We start from the raw sequence: 23430 nt of genomic DNA on the forward strand, positions 1-23430 counted from the left end.
CGATTTTTACCCTCCACGCTGCCCTCCAATGCTAAATTTGTGATCCCTTGATGCCTCAAAACATGTCCTACCAACCGATCCCTTCTTCTAGTCAAGTTGTGCCACAAACTTCTCTTCTCCCCAATCCTATTCAATACCTCCTCATTAGTTACGTGATCTATCCACCTTATCTTCAGTATTCTTCTGTAGCACCACATTTCGAAAGCTTCTATTCTCTTCTTGTCCAAACTAGTTATCGTCCATGTTTCACTTCCATACATGGCTACACTCCAAACAAATACTTTCAGAAACGACTTCCTGATACATAAATCTATATTCGATGTTAACAAATTTCTCTTCTTCAGAAACGCTTTCCTTGCCATTGCCAGTCTACATTTTATATCCTCTCTACTTCGACCATCATCAGTTATTTTACTTCCTAAATAGCAAAACTCCTTCACTACTTTAAGTGTCTCATTTCCTAATCTAATTCCCTCAGCATCACCCGATTTAATTTGACTACATTCCATTATCCTCGTTTTGCTTTTGTTAATGTTCATCTTATATCCTCCTTTCAAGACACTGTCCATTCCGTTCAACTGCTCTTCCAAGTCCTTTGCCGTCTCTGACAGAATTACAATGTCATCGGCGAACCTCAATGTTTTTACTTCGTCTCCATGAATTTTAATACCTACTCCAAATTTTTCTTTTGTTTCCTTTACTGCTTGCTCAATATACAGATTGAATAACATCGGGGAGAGGCTACAACCCTGTCTCACTCCCTTCCCAACCACTGCTTCCCTTTCATGCCCCTCGACTCTTATTACTGCCATCTGGTTTCTGTACAAATTATAAATAGCCTTTCGCTCCCTGTATTTTACCCCTGCCACCTTTAGAATTTGAAAAAGAGTATTCCAGTCAACATTGTCAAAAGCTTTCTCTAAGTCTACAAATGCTAGAAACGTAGGTTTGCCTTTTCTTAATCTTTCTTCTAAGATAAGTCGTAAGGTCAGTATTGCCTCATGTGTTCCAACATTTCTACGGAATCCAAACTGATCCTCCCCGAGGTCTGTATCTACCAGTTTTTCCATTCGTCTGTAAAGAATTCGCGTTAGTATTTTGCAGCCGTGGCTTATTAAACTGATAGTTCGGTAATTTTCACATCTGTCAGCACCTGCTTTCTTTGGGATTGGAATTATTATATTCTTCTTGAAGTCTGAGGGTATTTCGCCTGTCTCATACATCTTGCTCACCAGCTGGTAGAGTTTTGTCATTACTGGCTCTCCCAAGGCCGTCAGTAGTTCTAATGGAATGTTGTCTACTCCGGGGGCCCTGTTTCGACTGAGGTGTTAATGACAAAATTCGGAAGATGCTGTCGAAGCAGAGGCTGTCGCTCTCTTGGTTCAAAACCGAACTCACAAATGACGACAAGCAAAGGATAGTAAATATTCGTGCGTCTATGAAAAGATCTACACGCGAAGCATGTTACAATTACCACCGTCACACATTAGCAGAAGATCTGGCAGAGAATCCGAGAAGTTTTGGTAAAATTGATAAGAGGGCCTATGGCTTCGATTCAGTCACTTGTTGATCAGTGTGGTGTGGCAGCTGACGATAGCAAAACGAAAGCAGAAGTTTTAAAATTCACGTTCAAGACATCGTCCACATAGGAAAGTCGTACAAACTGACCATCGGACAGACTCCCATATGAGCGACATTGTAAAAAGCATCCCTGGCTTAGAGAAACAATTGAAAAATTTGAGAGCAAATAAACCACCAGGTCCTGATGCAATCCCAATGCGGTTTTACAGAGAGTGCCCCTCACCTAGCTTGCGTTTATTGTGAATCTCTCGCCCAGCACAAAGTCCCAAGCCACTGAAAAAGAGTGCAGGTGACTCCAGTATATAAGAAGGGCAAAAGACGAAAGAACGGAACCGCAAAATTACAGGTCAATATCGATAACTTTGGTTTGCTGCAGAATCCTTGAACATGTTTTCAGTCTCCTTGAGACTGAGATGCTTATGTCCACTAATCAGAATGGTTTTATAAGGCATCGCTCGTCCGAAACTCAGCTTCCCCTTTTCTCATATGATATACTGAGAACTGTGGAAGAAGGGCAACAGGCAAAGTCCATATTTCTACATTTCCGGATAGCATTTGATACGGTACCCCATTTCAGGCTGTTAACGAAGGTACGAGCATATGGAATAAGTTCACAGATATGTGGGTGGCACCAAGGCTTCTTAAGTAACAGAACGCAGTTTATTGCCCTCAACGACGAATGTTCACCAGAGATAAGTATGTATCAGGAGTCCCCCAGGGAAGTGTGATAGAACCACGGTTGTTCTATATATACATAAATGGTTTGTCGGACATGGTGGGCAGCAGTCAGCGATTGTTTGCTGATGATGCTGCGGTGTACAGTGTCGAAGTTCAGTGACTGTAGGAAGTGCCATGGTGCAGGGGTAGCGTCTTTGGTTCGTTTTCAAAAAAATTTCGGCCCCGGGTTCGAAACACGCCACCCACTAAATTTTGATTAATAAACAGCAGACTTCCGGCATAAGAAGTCACCCTCATTCTGCCAAGGGACTTGTCAAAGAGGGCGAAGGATCGGACAGAGCTTCAACGTACTCTCTTGTCCGTGGGGTGGGAAACTGCCCCTAAAGCCGGAAGAATCAGCAATGATCAAAGGCACAAGGATCCAGAAGGCAATGGAAACCACTGCATTAAAGTCACATAACGTGTATCCAAAGGACAAGTGGCCTGTAATTGAAAAAGTGTGATGATGATCTCTCCATTGGCAAAAGTAACCAGAATAGTTCTCCATTCGGATCTCTGGGAAGGGACTATAAAGGGCGATGAAAAAAAGATTGAGTCACCAACAAACGGATAACATTCTACGAGTCGGGGCATGGAATGTCAGAAGCTTGAACGTGGTAGGAAAGCTAGAAAATCTAAAAGGAAATGCAGAGGTTAAAACTAAGTATAGCAGAGGTCAGTGAAATGAAATGGAAAGAAGGCAAAGATTTATGGTCATATGAGTATAGGTTAATATCAATAGCTGCAGAAATGGTGCAACCGGAGTAGGATTCGTTATGAATAAGAAGTTAGGGCAGAACGTGTGTTCCTGTGAACAGTACTTTGACTGGGTTGTCCTCGTCAGAATTTACAGCAAGACAACACCGACGGCGATGGTTCAGATATACATGTCGAGGTTGCAATGTGAAGATGAAGAACTAGAGAAAGTATATGAGGAGGTTGAAAGGGTAACACAGTACGTCAAGGGAGATGAAAATCTAATAGTCATGGGGGACGGAATGTAGTTGTAGGGGAGGGAGTAGAAGAAACAGTTACAGGAGAATGTGGGCCTGGGAGAAGGAACAAGAGAGGAGAAAGAGTAACTGAGTTCTGTAACAAATTTCAGTTACTAATAGCAAATACTTTGTTCAAGAATCGCAAGAAGAGGATATGTACTTGGAAAAGGCGGGGTGATATAGGGAGATTTCAGCTAGATTACATCAAGGTCAGACAGATTCCGAAATCAGATACTGGATTGTAAGGCGTACACAGGGGCAGATATAGGCTCATATCACAATACAGCAGTGATGGAGAGTAAACTGAAACTTAAGAGAATAGTGAAGAAGAATCAAATGGCAAAGAAGTTTGGTACGGAAGTACTAAGGAATGACGATATACACTTGAAGTTCTCTAACGCTATAGATACAGCATTAAGAAATAGCTCAGTAGGCAGTACAGTTGAAGAGGAATGAACATCTCTAAAAAGGGCAATCAGAAGTTGAAAAAAAAAAGATAGCTACAAAGAAGGTTATTGCGAAGAAACCATGAGAAGCAGATGAAATACTTCATATGAGCACTAAAAGAAGGAAGTACAAAAATGTTAAGGAAAATTCAGGAATACAGAAATACAAGTCGCTGAGGAATGAAACAAATAGGAAGCGCAAGGAAGCTAAGACGAAATGGCTGCATGAAGAACGTGAAGAAATCGAAAAAGAAATGATTGTCAGAAGGACTGACTCAGCATATACGAAAGTCAAAAGCAAGGGTGGTAATTTGACTGTGAAATGCAGAGGAGAGAGCGAATAGGGGAGAAGAGTACACTGAGGACTCTAGCAGGGGGAAGATTTGTCTGATGTGATAGAAGAAGAAACAGGAGTCGTTTTAGAAGAGATAGGGGTCCCAATATCAGAATTAGAATTTAAATTAACTTTTGAGGAATTAAAATCAAATAAAGCAGAAGGGATAGATAACATTCCATCGGAATTTCTGAAATCATCCGGGGGAAGTGGCAATAAAACGAATATTCACGTTGGTAATTATAACGTATGAGTCTGGTGACATACCATCTGCCTTTCGGAAAAATATCATCCACACAATTCCAAACACTGTCAGAACTGAGAAGTCCGAGAATTACCGAACAATATGCTTAACAGTTCATGCATTTAAGTTGCTTACAAGCATAATGCACAGAAGAATGGAAAAGAAAATTAAGGATGTGTTAGATGACGATCAGTTTGGCTTTATGAAAGGTGAAGACACCATAATGGCACTTTTGACGTTACGGTTGATAATGGAAGCAAGACTAAAGAAAAATCAGGACATGTTCACAAGTTCTGTCGACCTGGAAGAAGCGTGCGACAATGTTTAATAGTGTAAGATGTTCAAAATTCTGAGAAAAGTAGGGGTATGCTATAGGGAGAGACGGGTAACATACGAAGGCTATTCGGAAAGTAAGGAACGATAGGTCGCGAAATGGAAACCACAGTGAAAATCAAACTGTTTTATTTGCAACAGTTATCTACAACTTCCAGATACTTATCTCCATAGTCGCCGATCCGATTTACACGTTTGTTGTAGCGTTGTACCAACTTTCCGATACCCTCGTTATAGAAGGCAGCTGCGATTGCCAATTCTCTACGCTGGCCTACAGCTCGACGTCTATGCCAAAATGTTGTCTTCATAGCCAGCAGTTCATGTGACCAGAGATGAAACTGAGAGGGAGACAATTACCGACTGTATTGTAGGTAATCAAACATTTCCAGTTGACAACGATGCACGAGCAACTTCATTGCCTCTGTAGAATGCGGCTGAGAATTGTCTTGAAGAAGAGAGCGCACGACGGTTATGTATTGTTGCCTGCATAGCTTCAGGCGAAATTTCTCACCAGGCTCTCGCACTCGGCGGGAGACACTACTGATGTAGGTATTTTTATGTGCTCTCTGTGTGCTCAGAACAAAAAAGAACGACGAACGCTATCAACGAGCATACTAGAGCCCAACACACCTGTGCAAAACTTCATCGGACTTTCAGTGTGGTTTCCATTTCGCGATCGATCGCTCCTTACTTTCCGAATAAGCGTCGTACAATATTTACAAGGGAGTAAGAATGGACGACCAAGAACCACGTGCTCGTATTAAAAATGTTGTAACACAGGTATGGAGTCTTTCGCCCCTACTGTTCAATCGGTACATCGAAGAAGCAATAACGGAAATAAAAGAGAGGTTCAAGAGTGGGATTAAAATTCAAGGTGAAAGGATATGAGTGATACAATTCGCTAATGACATTGTTATCCTGAGTGAAAGTGAAGAAGAAATACATGATCTACTGAGTGGAACGAACTTTCTAATGACTACAACATACGGACTGAGAGTAAAACAATGAAAGACGAAAGTCTGAGAAGTAGCAGAAATGAGAAGAACGAGAAACTTAGCATCAGGATTGCTGGACAAGAAGTAGATGAATTTAAGGAATTCTGACGCCTAGGCAGCGAAAAGACCCATGACAGACAGAGCAACGAGGACATCAAAAGCAGACTAGCACTGGCAAAGAGGGCACTCCTAGACAAAAATAGTCTACTTTGAAACGTCCCCTTAGAAAAATTAATGATTTACACTGCTGGTAAACCCCTTACGTTATTTGATTTTCAAACAGCTGAGCAAAACTTAACGTACTCAGACATTTGTCTCTTTACTTATTCTGATCTTCACTAAACTGACACTCAATATTTTTAGCACAACACAATCTGACTTTCAATAATCCCTACAAAAGAATGGCCCTGACTAACAATAACGTATACCTTTCATGAATCACTTACCTCACAAAAATCGTAGTTACTCGAACTACTGCAATATAGCGAGCGCAACTACTGCCAGCTAAATAAAAGATTCTAACTACTGAAGTCACTAACTACTGATAGGCATAGTTAGCAAATAAAGATTTTGATAGGGAACAAACAATGTACTGAACTTAATACCGTTCCAAAGTCATTATACATCAGTTCATGACATCCAGTCTTACAAATTTACTCTCTCTGATGGACACACGTCCAGATCATCCACTCTCAAAACTCCGCCATCTCACTCCCCACATCCACCACTGCTGGCGGCTCACCTCTAACTGCGCAACGCAACGCTACGCGCTGTTCACATCCAACTGTCCAACACTACAACAGCAACTATTCCAGCAATGCCAACCAGCCACAGACTTCACACAGTGTGATTTTCACTCGGAGCGCTACGCGACGTTACCAACAAAAAAACCTAACAGTCTACTTACAACTTGTATCAAATATAGGCCTTAATTTGAGGAAAAAGTTTCTGGGAGTGTAGGATTGTATGGTAGTGAAACATGGACTGTGGGAAAACCGGAACAGAAGAGAATCGAATCATTTGAGATATGGTGCTAGAGACGAATGTTGAAAATCTGGTGGACTGATAAGGTAACGAATGAGGAAGGTCTGCCCAGACTCGGAAAGGAAATGTGGAAAGCACTGAGAAGGAGAAAGGACAAGATGATAGGCCACCTGTTAAGACATCAGGGAATGTGTTCCATGTTTCTAGAAGGAGCTGTTGAGGGCAAAAACCGTAGAGGAAGACAGAGATTAGAAAACATCTAGCAAGTAACTAAGGACGTAGGTTGCAGGTGCTGCTCTAAGATGAAGAGGTTGGCACAGGTGACGAATTCGTGGCGGGCCTTATCAAACCAGTCAAAAGACTGATGACTCAAAAAAAAAAGGGAAGATACAAGACTTCTAGTCGGTGTGGCAGATGGCTTGTAGGTCTACAGCTGTGGAAAAATGTAAGTCAATGTGGATGAGTAGGAAGAACAAACCTGTAATGTTCGGTTACAGTACCGCTAGTGTCCTGATTGACGCAGTTTATATATCTGGGTGTAACATTACAAAGCGATATTATACTCGTAAAATGGCATTTATCTTAATAATATGAACACTTATATATGTGTTTGGAGAGAGAGAGATTGATTTTTGATTGAGATTTTTACTTTAAGTCGTAACTGGTACCTGAATTTTGGTTGCCGCCTTTTTGAATGATCAGCTTCTGCACCAGTTGGTGACGTATTATAATCTGGAGGAAGTTATTGTTCTTTAAGATGTAAAATACGACTCTGTTAGTTACTAGGCCGTATTGAGACACCTTCGAGCCCAAGTTTTCGTAGATTTTCATACCTATGGGACCACTGTTGTAAATAAGATCAAACAGCAATCAGCTTCTCGTGAGAAAAGGAGATTGCTTAGCACACAAACTTCCTTCAAACTACACATCCTGCTGCATCAGAATTGGTCAGTGGAGTGCAGCACCATACTATTATACAAGAACATAATCCAATTAATGCAATTAAGAAATTACGAGAGGTTGTTACTGTAATGGTACTCGAATTACGTAACCATTACGGCACCTCACCTGAACCTCTCGATACCAGTAATATTCTACTGTGTTTCTGTAAAGTAGTTGACATATTTCTGAGACAACATTCAGATTTGATTTCATTAATGTAGAGGTACTTTGATATATCGATATGTTTATATGGCAATGATATTATTCGTATGTGTATTCTTTCTTTTGTCAGTATGATCTTTGACGTACTTGTAACTCTGATTTTTGGGCGCGTAAGCGGTTATTAGTTAGTTAGAGAATCGGACCTTGAAAAAGTCAAGTCTTGGACGTCATGTTGGAAAGACGCATAACGTAGTCAGTTTATACAATGTGAACTTTAACAGTGAGGAAGATTTTTTGAAGTATGTTTTGTTTTGTGAAGTGATGTTTTGTGTGTTTCGTGATATTGCAACAAAAGCAATAAAAAGGAAGTGTAACTTAAATTCGGAGTGCTGATTTTTTTTACATCACCATTGTGCTAACTTTCAAAGGTCTAATCTTCAAGAATGGTTTGTGAAACACACCTATAAAACTTTTGAATATAGCAGAATAAAACCTAGGCCTCTTTGCATCCGAGCTTGGAATCATCACCACCTAGATTTTCGACGATTGAGCCATGATTTTACAACAAGACCAGCGTGGGAAACACCAAAAGATGAGTGCCTAGTTTATTCATTATTACATGAAATGACTTTACTAACTGTGCTCTAATGACACCTGCCACATAACAACTTTTTTGTTGCCCGAAAATGCAGTACTTAGCAGCGTGAGCAACACCACAATCATTATTAAATTTTGACCTTTGTTGCGGTAGGGTTGTTAGATTACATATTGAATGAAAACTATATAGAATGCATTTCCTTTCCTGTATTTTAGTGAACTTTGTGCACTTGAGGTTCTGTCGACTAATAGCCGGTGACGACAAAGAAGTTCACTGCAACAAAACGTTCTGAGATGCGGCCTAGCAACACGTCCCCTAAGATACAGATTAACAGTCCACATTTTTTTTTAAAATCAATTGTCTTCTTTTTGTTAGAGTCCATACTCAAAGATTCACAACTACTATCATTGCGGGGATTGCACGCTAAAGAGTTTGTTGCTGTCCAGCTGAGCTTCACTTCACTTCAAGTACTTTTTGAATTAAATTTACATTTACGGTATTTACATACGTTACTGAGCTTCTCAGAATAAAATCAGGCACAAATTAGTTTAAAAAAAGAGTAGTGAGGCTCACATAACATTACAATATGAAATGAAACAAGCATGTGAGAACTGTGTTGGAACGGCGAATGGTCGATTCTGGTTTATTGGGAGAATTTTAGGAAAGAGTGGTTCACCTGTAGAGGGGACTTCATATAGGACGCTGGTGCTACGTATACTTGAGTACGGCTCGAGTGTTTGGGATTCGCACCAGGTCGGATTGAAGAAAGACGTCGAAGCAATTCAGAGGCGTACTGATAGATTTGTTACCAGTAGGTTAGAGCAACACGTAAGTGTTACCTAAATGTTTCGGGAACTCAAATGGGAATTCCTGGAGGGAAAATGACGTGTATTTCGAGAAACACTATTGAGAAAATTTTGAGACCGCCATTTGAAACTGGCTGCCGACGATTCTATTGCCACCAACATACACTGCGTGTAAGGATCACGAAGATAAGATTCGAGAAACTGGGGCTCATACGGAGGTACACAGATATTCGTTTTTCACTTTCTGTATTTGAGAGTTGAACAGGAAAGGAAACGACTAGGAGTAGTACATGGTACCCTCCGCCACGCACTCTACGGTCGCTTGCACACTATCCATGTAGATGTAGTATCTTACAGTAAGGTATTGCAACGAACGGGGCACGTCATACTGTAATGCAGCAGGAGTAAAGTATGTTACCGTCTTCAGGGGATCCCATTAGAAATGATCTTGTTGCAGCAGGGAGCTCCATTTCCTCACTGTGCACATTCCTTCCCGACCTTTGACCTAGGGATGCGGTGATATGCCAGACGGTGTTGTCATCCTCCATCTAGCAGCAAGACGATGTCTGTAGCAGAATGACCCACGCATGCAGACAGCTCCAAGTCACGTGACTGTTTCGATTACCGCTGCGAATCGGCTAGCTGTTATGTCACGACGCAGAGTCACTTGTTTGTCAGACACAGCCTTTACTGCCACGCTTCTGCGGTGGTTTACACTCGGACAACACTGTGACACTGCATGCTGACATCGACCCAGCTGCGTAGATACAGAGCGTTCCAAGAGGAATAGCAAACATGTCAGGAGGTGGTAGTATAGACTATTTCGAATAAATCATTCCAGTCAATAAGTCTGAATATTGTTGGTTACAGAGATACAGCTGTAAGAACGTAACCCGAATAAGTACTCACAGAAGGCGTTATCGAAGGCAAATGATTTAGTTCATAGCCGATTTTTAAACTGTTTGAAAGAATTGGACGAAAACATATAACGACATCCTGTATATTAAATCTATTTTGATGCAGGCGATAGCTGTGGTCTTACTGCATGGCTTGAGCCAATGTGGACAAAACTTAATATCATTCGCCATCTATTGGCAATGACAGAAGTGTCAGGTGACTCTGAAGAAGAAAGTGAATAGTGGTGGCACATAGTGTTCTAGTTAGATTCTCCATGGCTGTTGTCATTTGTGGACATCGTATTCAACGATTCACATGCGATGCGACATCTTAATTCAGTGCAATTTGCAAGGGTGGTCTGTTTGATCTAAAAAAGGATGGCCGTTCGGTCGTGTTGCTGCAGACGACAATGTCTCTCCATCTGTCATCCATAGGTTCTGGACACGCTACAGACAGAGAGAGACAGAGAGAGATCAGTACAAAAGGCAAGTAGGACAAGTCCGGCGACGCAATACAGTGGCACCTGAAGATCGATATCTGCCCATATCGGCCTTGCAGAGTCATACGGATACTGGCTGAGCACTGCAAGTCGATTGCAGATGGGCCAGTGAAGCTGCAGTGTCCGATCAGACTGTAATGAACAGCTTACGAGAAAGGACCTTACTACCCGCACGTCCTTTTACAGTAACCCACATGACACACCATCTTGCAGCCCCCCTTCATTTCTGCCATTCTCACGTCAACTGGCAACTTCGTCAATGGCGAAACGTGTTATTCACAGACGATTTCAGATATCGTCTGCCGTAAGGTGTGTAAGATGGTAAGAACTATGTCCCTTACATGAAGTCATTAAAGATCACCTAACTCACGTTGAGCGAACAGTAGGACTGAACAAAATGACTGACAAGGCACAATGCATCTTGTAGATGGTATAGTATCGACATATTGGAATAATCATTGTCGGGTGATGGTTTTAAAGTAATTCACACGACCTGGAAACTTTGTGGAAACGCGTCGATTTACTGGAGGCTAGTTTATCCCAGGTAAAAACCCAGAAATGACCGCGCCGCGTGTCTTGGAAGCGGCGAAGGGAGGCGACAATAGGCAGCTTAGGGCGGCTCAAGCTCTGAGAAAGCGGTGACGGGGCGCGGCCTCCAGCTGCCTTAAGATGAGTGGCAGCATGGGTGGTTGACCCCGACCCCATGCTGGTGTACCAGGAAGCAGACGGAGAACTTGTACGCTGTTGATAAATGTCTGTCGTCCCGTTTTCAGTGAAACATGCGAGAAAGCCGCGCAAAGCTATGGTGGAGCGGTCAACAGAGGTCAAAATATGCGTATTCGTGACTATAGCAATTTCACGCTGGATTCACAGTTCGCAGAGCCTGAACTAAATCAGGTGAAGAGCAACAGAATGAAATACACCGGCTTCTGGTGGGAATGTAGGACCGAGGAATTTGAAGTACTCTCCTGGGAGTCAGAATTCCGGAAAAATTGGTGCAGACACTAAACTTTATGGGTGGCCTGGGAGGAGCTAAATAGCAGAAGTTGAGAGGAAAGGGAATTTGTTCACTTCCCAGAGCAGGTATTGGTCGGCGCTGAGAAGCGACGCATAATTAACGCGACTTGCGCTGCAATTGGCGTAAGTGATTTTGTTGGAGGGGAAACCGAGGCGAAGAGTGGACTGAGAGAAATCCCGGTAGAGGTCTTCTGTTCCCAGCTTGGCTAGAGTGCGGACGTGGCATGATATTGTATCGCAGACACAGTCCCTTTGACTGTTCAGAGATGTCACTAAACCAGCTCAAGGAAGTAAACAACCATGCATGAGCAGCGCCTATTAGACAGACAGAATCCGACAGCCGATCAGTTCCAGTCATTCCACCAGGAAGAAGGTACACGGCTCATGTTGTCTGTAGTTCAACCATGCCTAGACGGTCAATACTGCTGTTCGATCGCTTCCGCATTGTTACTTTGTGCCACGGAGGGTTGTCAACAAGGGAAATGTCCAGGCGTCTCAGAGTGAAGAAAGCGATGTTGATCGGACATGGAGGAGATACAGGGAGACAGAAACTGTCGATGACATGCCTCGCTCAGCCAGCCCAAGGGCTACTACTGCAGTGGATGACCCCTGTCTATGGATTATGGCTCCAGGAAACCTGACAGCAACGCCACAATGTTGAATAATGCTTTTCGTGTAGCCACAACACGTCGTGTTACGACTCAAACTGTGTGCAATAGGCGCATCTTCACTCCCGACGTTCATGGCGAAGTCCATCTTTGCAACTACGACACGATGCTGTGCGGTACAGATCAGCTCAAAAACATGCCAAATGGACCACTCAGGATTGGCATCACGTTTTATTCACCGATGAGTGTCGCATATGCCTTCAACCAGACAATTGTCGGAGACGTGTTTGGAGGCAACCTGGTCAGGCTGAAAACCTTAGACACACTGTCCAACGAGTGCAGCAAGGTGGAGGTTCCCTGCTGTTTTGGGGTGGCATTATGTGGGACCAACGTACGGCTGCTGGTGGTCACGGAAGGCGCCGTAACGGTTGTGCAATACGTGAATGCTATCCTCCGACCGATAGTGTAACAATATCGGCAGTATATTGGGGAGGCATTCGTTTTCATGGACGACAATTTGAACCCCCATTGTGTACATCTTATGAATGACTTCCTCAGGATAATGACATCGCTCGACTAGAGTGGCCAGCATGTTCTCCAGACATGAACCCTAGCGAAAATGCCTGGGATAAATTGAAAAGGGCTGTTTATAGATGGCCTGAATCACCAACCATTCTGAGGAATCTACAGCGAATCGCCGTTGTGGAGTGGAACGATATGGACCAACAGTGCCTTGATCACCTTGTGGACAGTATGCCACGATGAATACAGGAATGCATCAACGTAAGGGGACGTGCTACAGGGTATTAGAGGTACGGGTGAGTACAGCAATCTGGATCACCGCCTCTGAAGGTATATCTGTATGGTGCTACAACATGCAATGTGTGCTATGAAATCTTCACAGGTTATCAGCCGAATGGTGTCGTCTTCTAGTCCCAACGTTTCAATGGATTACGTATCCATCACCTTCGCCTGAAGATGATAGATACACAATTTATTGAAACGTTGGGACTAGAAGACGACGCCACTCGGCTGATAACCTGTGAAGATTTCATAGCTGAAATACGCCAAAAAGCCTGCAATTGCATGCATTGAGTGGTTTTGATGGGCAATAAAAAGGGCGGAAATGATGTTTATTATAGATCTCTATTCAAATTTTCTGTACTGGTACCGAAACCCTCGGAACCGAGGTGATGCAAAACTTTTTTTGATGTGTGTTTATTGAGAGGCCAATGTCAAAATACCCAGACTCGTGAACATGGGTCGACAAGAGGTTCGTGAAATTACACCACGTTTAGCCCAAACCGCCTATTTCTGAGCCAAAAATATCCTTTTAGATTGGGAAGAGTTACCCAAATAAAATATAATACCATATGACATAAGCGAATGAAAATAAGGAAAGTAGAGTAACTTTCGTGTCGAACGATCACTCACTTCAGATACCGTTCGAGTAGTAAAAATGGCAGCATTAAGTCTTTGAACAAGATCCTGAACGTGGGATTTCCATGACAGTTTACTATCTACCTGAACATCTAGAAATTTGAACTGTTCAGTTTCACTAACCATATGCCCGTTCTGTGAAATTAAAATGTCAGAGTTTGTTGAATTTCGTGTTAGAAACTGTAAAAACTGAGTCTTACTGTGATTTAGCGTTAGTTTATTTTCTACGAGCCATGAACTTATGGCATGGACTGCTCTATTTGAAACCGAGCCAATGTTGCAGATAACGTCCTTTAATTGCCAAACTAGTGTCATCAGCAAACAGAAATATTTCAGAGTTACCTGTAATACTAGAGGGCATAGCATTTATATAAATAAGAAACAGGAGTGGCCCCAACACTGATCCCTTGGGCACCCCTTACTTGACTGTACCTCACTCAGACCCCACATCACAGCCATTCTCAACACTTTGAATAATGGCCTTTTGCTGTCTGTTGCTAAAGTAGTAGGTGAACCAATTGTGAGCTATTCCTCGTATTCCGCAATGGTCTAACGTCTGGAGCTCTAATTTGTGATCAACACAATCAAACGCCTTAGTTAAATCAAAAACTATGCTTAGCGTTCGAAACCTTTTGTTTAACCCATCCAGTACACCACAGAGAAAAGAGAATATAGCATTTTCAGCTGTTAAACGACTTCTATAGCCGAACTGTACATTTGGTAGCCAATTATTTGATATAAAATGATCAATTATCATTACATGCACAGCCGTTTCAATAACTTTAGCAAGCACTGATGGCATGGAAATAGGCCTACAACTGTCTACATTATCCCTTTCCTCCTTTTTATAAAGCGGCTTTACTACTGAGTACTTTAATCTTTCAGGAAACTGACTGTTCCCAAAGGAAAAATTACAAATATGGCTAATACAGGGCTCACATGTGCAGAAGCCAGTCTGCTGGTCGTGGTCCACGGAGGGAACACCCAGAACCGCATTGGACGGAAAACGGAACGGCAATGTTCCAGAAGATTACAGCGAGCGGGTGCGGACCGCATAGGGATCGCCTGCAACCGCCGGTGGAGAGGAAGGCCACAGACATAAATATTGGATCAGGTCCACTCTAGGAGCAACCTCAGGTCACACATGGTGAAGGTTACGAGCTACTTTAGCGAAATATCGTGCAGGTACGACGCTGATATCCAGCAGAACACTTGACGACCCAAGATGTCATCAGATCGCTGGGAAACTCTGAAGAGTTACAACGTTTTGGTATTTTATTGACCATGTAAAGAAGTGTAGGTGACTTTGGTAAAAATTACACTCAGAAAAATTATCGGACATCGAGAAAAAAAAGTGACTGCAGGTTCTAATGAATGTCATATGCCAAAAGTAATTACCAACAAATGGCTTTTGAAACGATCGAGAACCAAACGAAAAGCTTACGTATTTAATTTCCTCTCTTTTATGGATAAAATCTATTTACTCTTATTTTTATCCAAAATGAAGGACGGTATTCAAATACGAATGTCACAATATGGAGTTCATTTTTTATGCTTCAATGAAAATTCAGTCTCCACACGTAAACACTACGATCGTTTCGTAATACAGCCCAGCGACAGCGATCAAAAAGGACCTAATCGCAAGAGAACAAGAGTGCATCAGAGCTAGAGAATAAGAGAGCTAAAGAACAAGAGGGGTTTTCTCACATCTGTACGTCATTTTATAATATTCTAACAGTGTTACCATTGCGTAATTTTTATCCCAGTACTAGTTACAAGGTTCATTCATCGCTGCATTACATTGATGTTTTTATCAATAAAATTAAATGTTGCTTTACTTAAGCGTACGAGAAGCTGTCATATAGTAAGTGTGAAAATTCGTTATGTCTGTCAATGACGCCACATACACTCCACCTCCGACCCGCAATACACATTTATCGTTCATTCACGATTAAATGGTCCATAAATTCCCTGTAGTCTACAGATGTAGTTTAGACTGCGGAAGACATCTGCAAATGTTCTGGCAAAATGATCATTTTCAAGACGTAAAGAAATAAGAAAGAGGGCGCTGTTAGCACCGGTACGTTACCTCCATATATTGGGTCCAGCGTGGATCTTTCACCATTTCTTCGTATGCAGCGAATAGCGGCATGTTAGCTATTATTGTAAACACAGCTTCTCCGCCTGGCGCCAGGAGTTTGTGCATATTCTGCACAGCACGCCTGTGAAAATAAGAAAATAACCATTCGCTATGACTGTTGTAATCTCCATTCGGTAACTTCTCTGTATATGAAGAACTGCCATGGTGCTATTGATTACCGACTTATAAGTACAAAATAAGTTCAACTAACCTGAACATTCTCAGTGTGTGTTGGTACATCAGGAGAAAGATTAAATATTTTGTAAGATTTTTCGAATTATAACATGAGGTCAGAAATAAGAAATTTACTGATACCTAGGCTATCGTACAAGGGCAACCAGTGTAGGGCTCCACAACGGCAGCTGAGTATCTCACCTGAGTTTCTAGTGAGGTAGCAATGTAGCTTGATCCCGACATGGGGTCCACACCCCTTTCTGCTTTAGTAGTACTTACTGAATAGTGATTTCATGAGCTAATGTCCTCTCGAATTATTAAAAAGGAGGGTACGGTAAGAAGCCTTCATTTGTTTTGCTTGCTTGTAATTCGTGAGTTAATGTGGACTCGAATTATGTACTACTGGAGAGCTGAAAGGAAAATGTTCCCAATGGTTCGTTGCGGCGCTATGGGTGGAACGTATGCCTGGTCTTTTTCCTTGGAAGTTTTTTGGTCGGTCACAGCTGCTCGCACAATGTTTTGAGCTTGACGTCCAGAACCTTGTCTACATGAGTGGAAATAGTCCAAACCATTGTTGAAAACAGTGAAACACCACTGACACATTACGTCCAGCATGTGCAGCAGTTCATTGATACGTCCATCCAGATGCCCACAATGCGACCTCATTCAAATTGCCGAAGCTGTTCAACCGGAGTAATTACTCTCCAGTGGGGCATCGTTGTCCCCTAGAATGAATGTTGCAAATATTTTAACTCTAAACTCAGCACGGTTACTGCCCGCAGAGGGTGCCCAGACGAGACTACCGAGCGTTATTGATAAGCGATGACCATAACAAATGAATCATTAATACTCCAACGTCTCAGTAAGGGCATATTACACCCTGGTGCCCCAGAACAGATTGTTTGAGGGTGTTGCATTTTTTTCCGGCAGTGTAGATTATACGGAGTTAATCCGGTCAAGAACTACAGAGAAGTTACCAGATTCTCCTTCATGCGGTATTACGCCGAAAGCACCCACAGCGTCGGCTATTCACCTCTGCAGCTCCAAAGTTTGTCTCAAGTGTCCCTTGTAAGTCACCGACGCACTAGCGCCTCGTGTTTGAGTGACTTCCTGACTGTAGTAATCAAGCCGCTGAGACCACTAGTCGCGATAAAGAAGTTCTGTTCTTAAGAACTCCGAGAGTGGGGAAATTTTTCGAGTCATGAAATAAAGTGTCAGCCCCGCGTCGCAGTGCTAAGATTTGGCTCTCTGCGTTGGTGCCAGGCACACCTGTTTTGTGGCAATTCTTTCCTCTATGTATTGTTGTTGGAAGCCACCGAACTTCAAAGTAAATGGTTGTCGAAAGATACGTTTTTTGTATTTGGCCCTTCGGTCTAAACCTTTCCCTGAGAAAACGTTTTTCACTGCTTTACCTGTTTTATATAGAGCGCGCATCGCGTGTTCATGCTTTTCGAAGACGTTGCAGGGCTCCATCCCACAAGCCAGTGGGGTTATATGAAATTCAAGTGGAGAACCATAACCACACTATCTGGCCACAAACTGCCTTGCTCACTCGGCCAGCTGCACAGGGCAAAACACTCTATGGTGCAACCATCTCAGGTAGAAACCCTTTATTTCAGTCGGCCAGCTGCACAGGACAGAGCATTCTATGGTGCAACCATCTCAGGTAGAAACCCTTTATTTCAGTCCACACAGGCAAACAAATACGGCGTAAGAAGATTCCTGACAGTTGGCAGTGCTTTTACCAACTTCCAGCTGTGTAGCACTTATAGCAGCAGGCGAAAAACATAGTCGTCTATATAGTGCGACAATACCGAGGCGATGCCACACAGACATTTACGAAACCGCGTTATGTGATTAGTTGAGACAGATGTCCAGTCGACTGCAACTGTAAGGGATATTCTGATGTCCATTCAACTACAGATGTTACCCTGTCATGGTGAATGATACAGCGATCTGGGAATTGTGGAAAACCTTTTCTTTATTTCAGTCCATGCAGGCAAACAAATGGTCACAGATGATCAATTTCGGTAAGCAGAAACAATTTTCATAAATGAATACAAGGATCAGGATAAAACTTAAACAGAGATATGCCAGTTATTGTATCCGCCTGGTAATGGATTCCTCAGCACACCAGGCAGGCCGGGTGGGCAGCTCCGCTACAAGGAGGACACGCACAAATGGCTTTCATCAAAAGAAAGATATTTTCCTTGTGTGGCTTGGGCTGTTTACCACAGAGCTACACGTCGCCTCCACAGTGTCTGGGGGTGGCAACTCACCGACAAGCAGCATTCCTGTCACAGCAGAGAGCACTGTCGGCTGGGCACTACTTTGCTATGTGATGTCACGTGCTCTCACAGAACCACACAGATGTCCAACCAATCCTGGCTATTTAGGCCACTGACGCTACTTGATAAGCCTGGATATCTGCCCTCCCCTCCCCCCCCCCCCCCCGAGATTCTATATGTCCATCCAGATTGTCGAGGACCATGCACTCTGCTTCGCCTTCTATATAAGCTTTCCGTCCCCCCACACGGATCCTCTCTGAAGAGAGCCTTTCCCCCATCTGCTCCTTTTCCTCGAACATATCTGCGTCCTCCACACTTCGTGCCGACTTGATCCCCCCATCCCCTGATTTCTTCACTCCTCTCCAACCCCCACCCGCTGTTGTGCCTTCATCCTTGTGTCCCCCTCCCCCTAATATCCACCTCTATATCCTTCCCCTCCTCTCCCAAAGTGGCTCCCATCAACTCCCCCTCATGGATGATTCCCTCTAGCCCTCCATTTATCCCTTCTCTGATCACCTCCCCCTCCCTCCCTCTATCCTTTTCCTGGGCTCCCTCTGCCCCCCCCCCTCTTCCATCCTGTTTTTTCCCCACCTACCCTCTCTTTGACTCCATTCTTTCCCCGGAGTCCTTTTGGTTTCACCTCCTCTACCTTCCCCACTCCTTTCTGCATCCACCCTGCTCCCTCCCTTTCATGTGCCCTCTCCCTCCAATGCCATCCTTTTCCTTTTCCTCTCCGTCACTTTTCCCCCCCTCATCAGTCCGGATCCTCCCCCCCCCCCCCCACCCCATTTGTCGTCGTGTCTTTTCTATGGTGCAGTTTTAAGTGAGTGTTCCGTGTTGTGCGTCCCCTTTCAGTGTTGCAAACAGACACCATACTATCGCTAGGTGTGTTTTTTAACTCTTGTGAACAGAAACTGGACTGTTGCCATGTTTTTTAATTATGCCTGTCTAATTACTATTTGTTTTAATCAGCATCACCAACCCTTTGTTTTTTATTTTCACCTCACCACTTTTCGCCTTGTTCCAGTTTTAATCAGTCTCCATGTTGTCACCTGTTTCTATTGTTTTATTATCTCCTCATTATCTTTTTAACATCTGTAGGCCGCAGAGCAGCATATTACGTTGCTGCCAGCCAGACCCACTCTGGGTCAGAACGGAAATTCAATAAAGAAAAGAAAAACTTGATAAGTCAGTTACGCCCTATGCCTCAAGTCGGCAGTACCAGCAATTACGTCCAGTCGAACCAAAAGCTGAGTTCGAGCGCTACCAGGTGGCAGTACCAGTAGTTCCGTCTAAGCGCTCCAAGCATGTAGACCCAGCGCAGTAACGTATCGCGTCTTCACACCACCGACTCTGGTGCTCATCGTGTAAACACGTCACAGACAAGATCAGAGAAGAGCTATTTCTGTTAAATGTAGCTGTTTGGATATTCATCCAAGGACATTGTAATTTTCTTTTTCTAACTATAGGCATTTCTTTTAAAGTGTCTTCAAGCGCTCCTCAGTATAAGGATACTTCACCAGCAGTAGATAACGTTGCAAGAATTTTGTACATTGTAGCTTTCCATCACCTGGCTAGCATGCAAGTATGTTTCCGGACATGGGTTCCTGCTCAAAATATTATGTATGTATGTACATAAACATTTGCTTACATTATAAATATGAGGGATAATCAATAGGTGTACCTTACCGTAGGTTACTGTTTAATTCTTTAATAATATTCACTAGATAGCCCCTAGCAGTTCACTGTAGACCACTGTTTTTTTTCTTTAGTATTCACTAGATGGCCCCTAGCAGGAAAATAAGCACCAAATCTAGCTTCTATCACACATTTTTTATTGTTTTTCATTGTCGAGTGTCCTTTCTGACAACTAGAGAGTAGCTGTTAACCTTGTGTGGCAGTAGGTTTCCTTAAGTTTCTTATAGTAAATGACATATTAGCTAGATGGATAGGAACTGTGTCTGTTGTGTGCACATGGAGGAGAAGTTGGCTACAGTCAAGACGCAGCTGGAAGCTTTGTTAGCCATAGTCAACAGGCTCCAGAGTGCCACCTTGAGGTGCGGTAGGGATGGGGTGCTTGGGGCAGCCTCTGCTGTTCTAGATGAGCAGGGCGAGGGCTGCCACAGCTCTCTGCCAATGAGCCGGGCAGACTACTCTCACTCTCACCTCAGTGTGGGTGGCAGACTGTGTCAAGGTCTCGAGCTTCAAGGTGAAGGCTGCATGGGGGACGAAGACTGCTGTCAAATCCCATGCACTTTGCTAATAGATTCAGTGTGCTATCTGATACTGGGGGGGGGGGGGGGGGGGGGAGGCTGAGCTGGACCATGATCCACCTTATGCCACTAGGCCGCTCCTTCAGCAAGGTCCGGACAGCCACGTGGGGAGCTCCAATGTTAGGTGGCTCATGAAGCCCGTCAGCAACATAGCAACTAGGCTCGGGAAGAAGTCAAACGTTCACTCGGTGTGATTGCTGAGGGGCCTTGTCCAGGATGTGGAAGACGCTCCTCTTGGGGTATAGAGCGTGTGGGGTGCAGCCACCTGTTGCACATGTCGGCACCAACGATGTCAATTTTGTCATATGATGACATGGTTGGAGACCGTAGCCATTACTTGAAGACAGATATTGATGGTGTTGAGACCTCAACCAGCCACAAATATATTTTCAGTTCCTTTATTCAAAGGGAACCGTTACCGGTTTCGAATCGTTATGATTCATCTTCAGAAGGTTTTCATGCTTTCATTACAACCTTTTTTTGCAGATTAATTGTCCTAAAAAATAAATAATGCACAATTATAAGCACACCACACAGATGGTTGCTGAACACTTCAGCGAGTAAAATTTACGTGTGTAACAATAAGCATGCACTGGGAATGTATTCACATCTGTTGGACGAATGTAATGAAAACAAGCACTCCAAATCGACATTTCACGTAAGTCACAACCAATGACAACCATCTGTGTGGCGTGCTTATAATTATGTATTATTTATACTTTAGGACAATTAATCTGTAAAAAAAACGTAATGAAAGCATGAAAACGGTCTGAAGATGAATCATAACGATTCGAAACCGGTAGCGGTACCCACTGAATAAAGGAACTGAATGTAAATTTGTGGCTAGTTGCTGTCTCAACGCCATCGAACGTGTTGCTTCTCTAATTCTGACACCTCGAAATTCGCAAACTGTGAGACACAACTTTTTGCTCAATACAGCACTGAACAATAACTAACAAACAAACAACAATGAAACTTCCGGCAGTTACACATCATAGGTGTGCGGGGATGGAAACCACATTTCGCTCCAACACACCATTGGCACGAAATTTCGAATGTTCCGGAACTTTTTGAAGAGACCTCATATTTATAAAATGAATCTCTAATGAATGTCATTGCATAAAAATCCACTAAATGTTAATATTTTAGTTTCTAATTCATTCCACCGCTGTGGCATTGACATTCATAAAATGATTCCACTTGCCCTTATAGCATCGTAGGACGCACTCCTCTCTTATATGTCTGATAGTTTGTTTCAGTGCAGCACAGTCACTCCACAACAATCCATTTATAGAGTTTATTCTCTTTAATTAAACCCAAAGTTTCCTTTCAGGTTCGACACTCGAAGTATCACATTTATATTTCTCGAACCATTCTCGTTCTCGGTAATTTCCGAAGTGTTGGCAGTTCTTGTTCCAGAGATCTCTTACTTTGGTGTCACTTTTATCTAGATGCTCAGCCTGCAGTAGCAGCGGGTGACTCGAACGAAGCCAATTTCTTCGTAAGATAAGCCGGCAGTTCCTTACTCTCTTGAATATTGTGGTAATCTCCAAGCAGTGTCTCAGAATATGTTGCTTAGCAGCGTAAGCCAGTAGGAGCTCGCTTGACTGTAGTAGCAAACATGAGCACCGTGTTGTTGAGTTGCGCATCGATGAGGTTTGTATGACTACTATTGCATCATATGAAGCACAGTACCCAGCGGGCGAACAAAACCAGTGCAAGAGCCGATATACACAAAGTCTCCATTAAGTCCACAAGGTTCTCCACAAGGCTTCTGAATAACGTTGTTGCGAGATTTTATCTCGGTTGATGTGTTTTCCAGGTGTTTTTATAGGACAGAGTGCAGTCGAGTTGATGCCAAGACACTTACGCACTTGTGACGGAGAATACTGCCGTCAAATTGCACCTCGAGCTCAGTGTTAGCTTGTTTGTTGGTAAGATGAAACGCACAAAACTCGCTCTTAATGGTACTGGCCTTCAATCTCCATTTATTCTCAAATACGAGATAAGGGCCGCTAATTTCTATGTTAGTGTTCGCTTTGACTACCCAAGCACTTTTAATTGACAATAAAGAACGATATCGTCTGCATAGCAGAATTTCCCTGGAGATGTTTTCTGGAATTCAGATATAAAAAAATAATAATAATAAAGTCTGGACAGGAGAGATGCGAAAACTGAGCCCTGTGGCAGGCCATTATTTAATTTCCTTTCTGAGCTTCCGTTTTGACCCATGTGGTGAGACATAGCTCTACAGGATATAATTATCAAAGAATATATCGCGTTCCTGGAGAAACTTGGACCCTCTTCCTCGCCGAATGGAGAAGACCTTTATCAAGCCTAGAGGCGACGGTACACAGTATGAGAGTGATATCTGCTGTGGATGAAAGGAACTCCTATACGATGTCTGGTGGACAATTTCCTACTCCGACATAGTTGCAAAAAGCGAAACTCGGAAGACTTTTGCTATCGGATTATCTGCAAACGTGGAGGCCACACACCTGTTGTCAGGAATCCAGTGCAAGAGCATCACGGCGAATACTTTGCCGTAGGGAGCGTACTTCCAAACGGCGGAGCTCTCCACGTGAGGATCCATCGCGTCGAAAGGCTCGTACGTGATGGTGCCGGGAAGCGCGTTGTGCTGCCTGCAGAACTCCAGCATCTCTTGGCTGACGTCGCAGGCCACCATCTTCGTGCCAGGGGTCAGCCGTGGAACTATGACCTGTCAGAACAAGAACACATTGCCTGGTTTGTTCTACATGGCTACAATCAAACTCACAAAATTATTTCATGATCACTTTAGAACAGTCCTGGTTGGAAATGCCAAAGAGATACACTGGCACTTTGGAAGAAGGTTGAGAGCAGGCTTGTGCTAATTAGACTCCAGTCTGAAGCAAGTGTCTGCTCTCACCTCGTCGTAGTTTGGAGCACAAGCGGATTTCCCTCCCTCTCGTAGTATA

At 43.3% G+C, this 23430-nt stretch overlaps 1 protein-coding gene across 1 annotated transcript in view; it reads right to left on the bottom strand.

Annotated features, from left to right (window-relative positions):
• Nucleotides 1–23430, bottom strand: part of LOC126335165 (juvenile hormone acid O-methyltransferase-like) — a 92448-nt gene that overhangs the window by 26873 nt on the left and 42145 nt on the right. The window contains exons 3-4 of the mRNA XM_049998142.1: nt 22972–23192; nt 15688–15820 (exon numbers count right to left, since the gene is read on the bottom strand). Coding sequence (XP_049854099.1) covers nt 15688–15820; nt 22972–23192 — 354 coding nt within the window. The remainder of the gene's footprint in view (nt 1–15687; nt 15821–22971; nt 23193–23430) is intronic.

Source organism: Schistocerca gregaria, chromosome 2, assembly GCF_023897955.1.
Source record: "Schistocerca gregaria isolate iqSchGreg1 chromosome 2, iqSchGreg1.2, whole genome shotgun sequence".
NCBI lineage: Eukaryota > Metazoa > Arthropoda > Insecta > Orthoptera > Acrididae > Schistocerca > Schistocerca gregaria.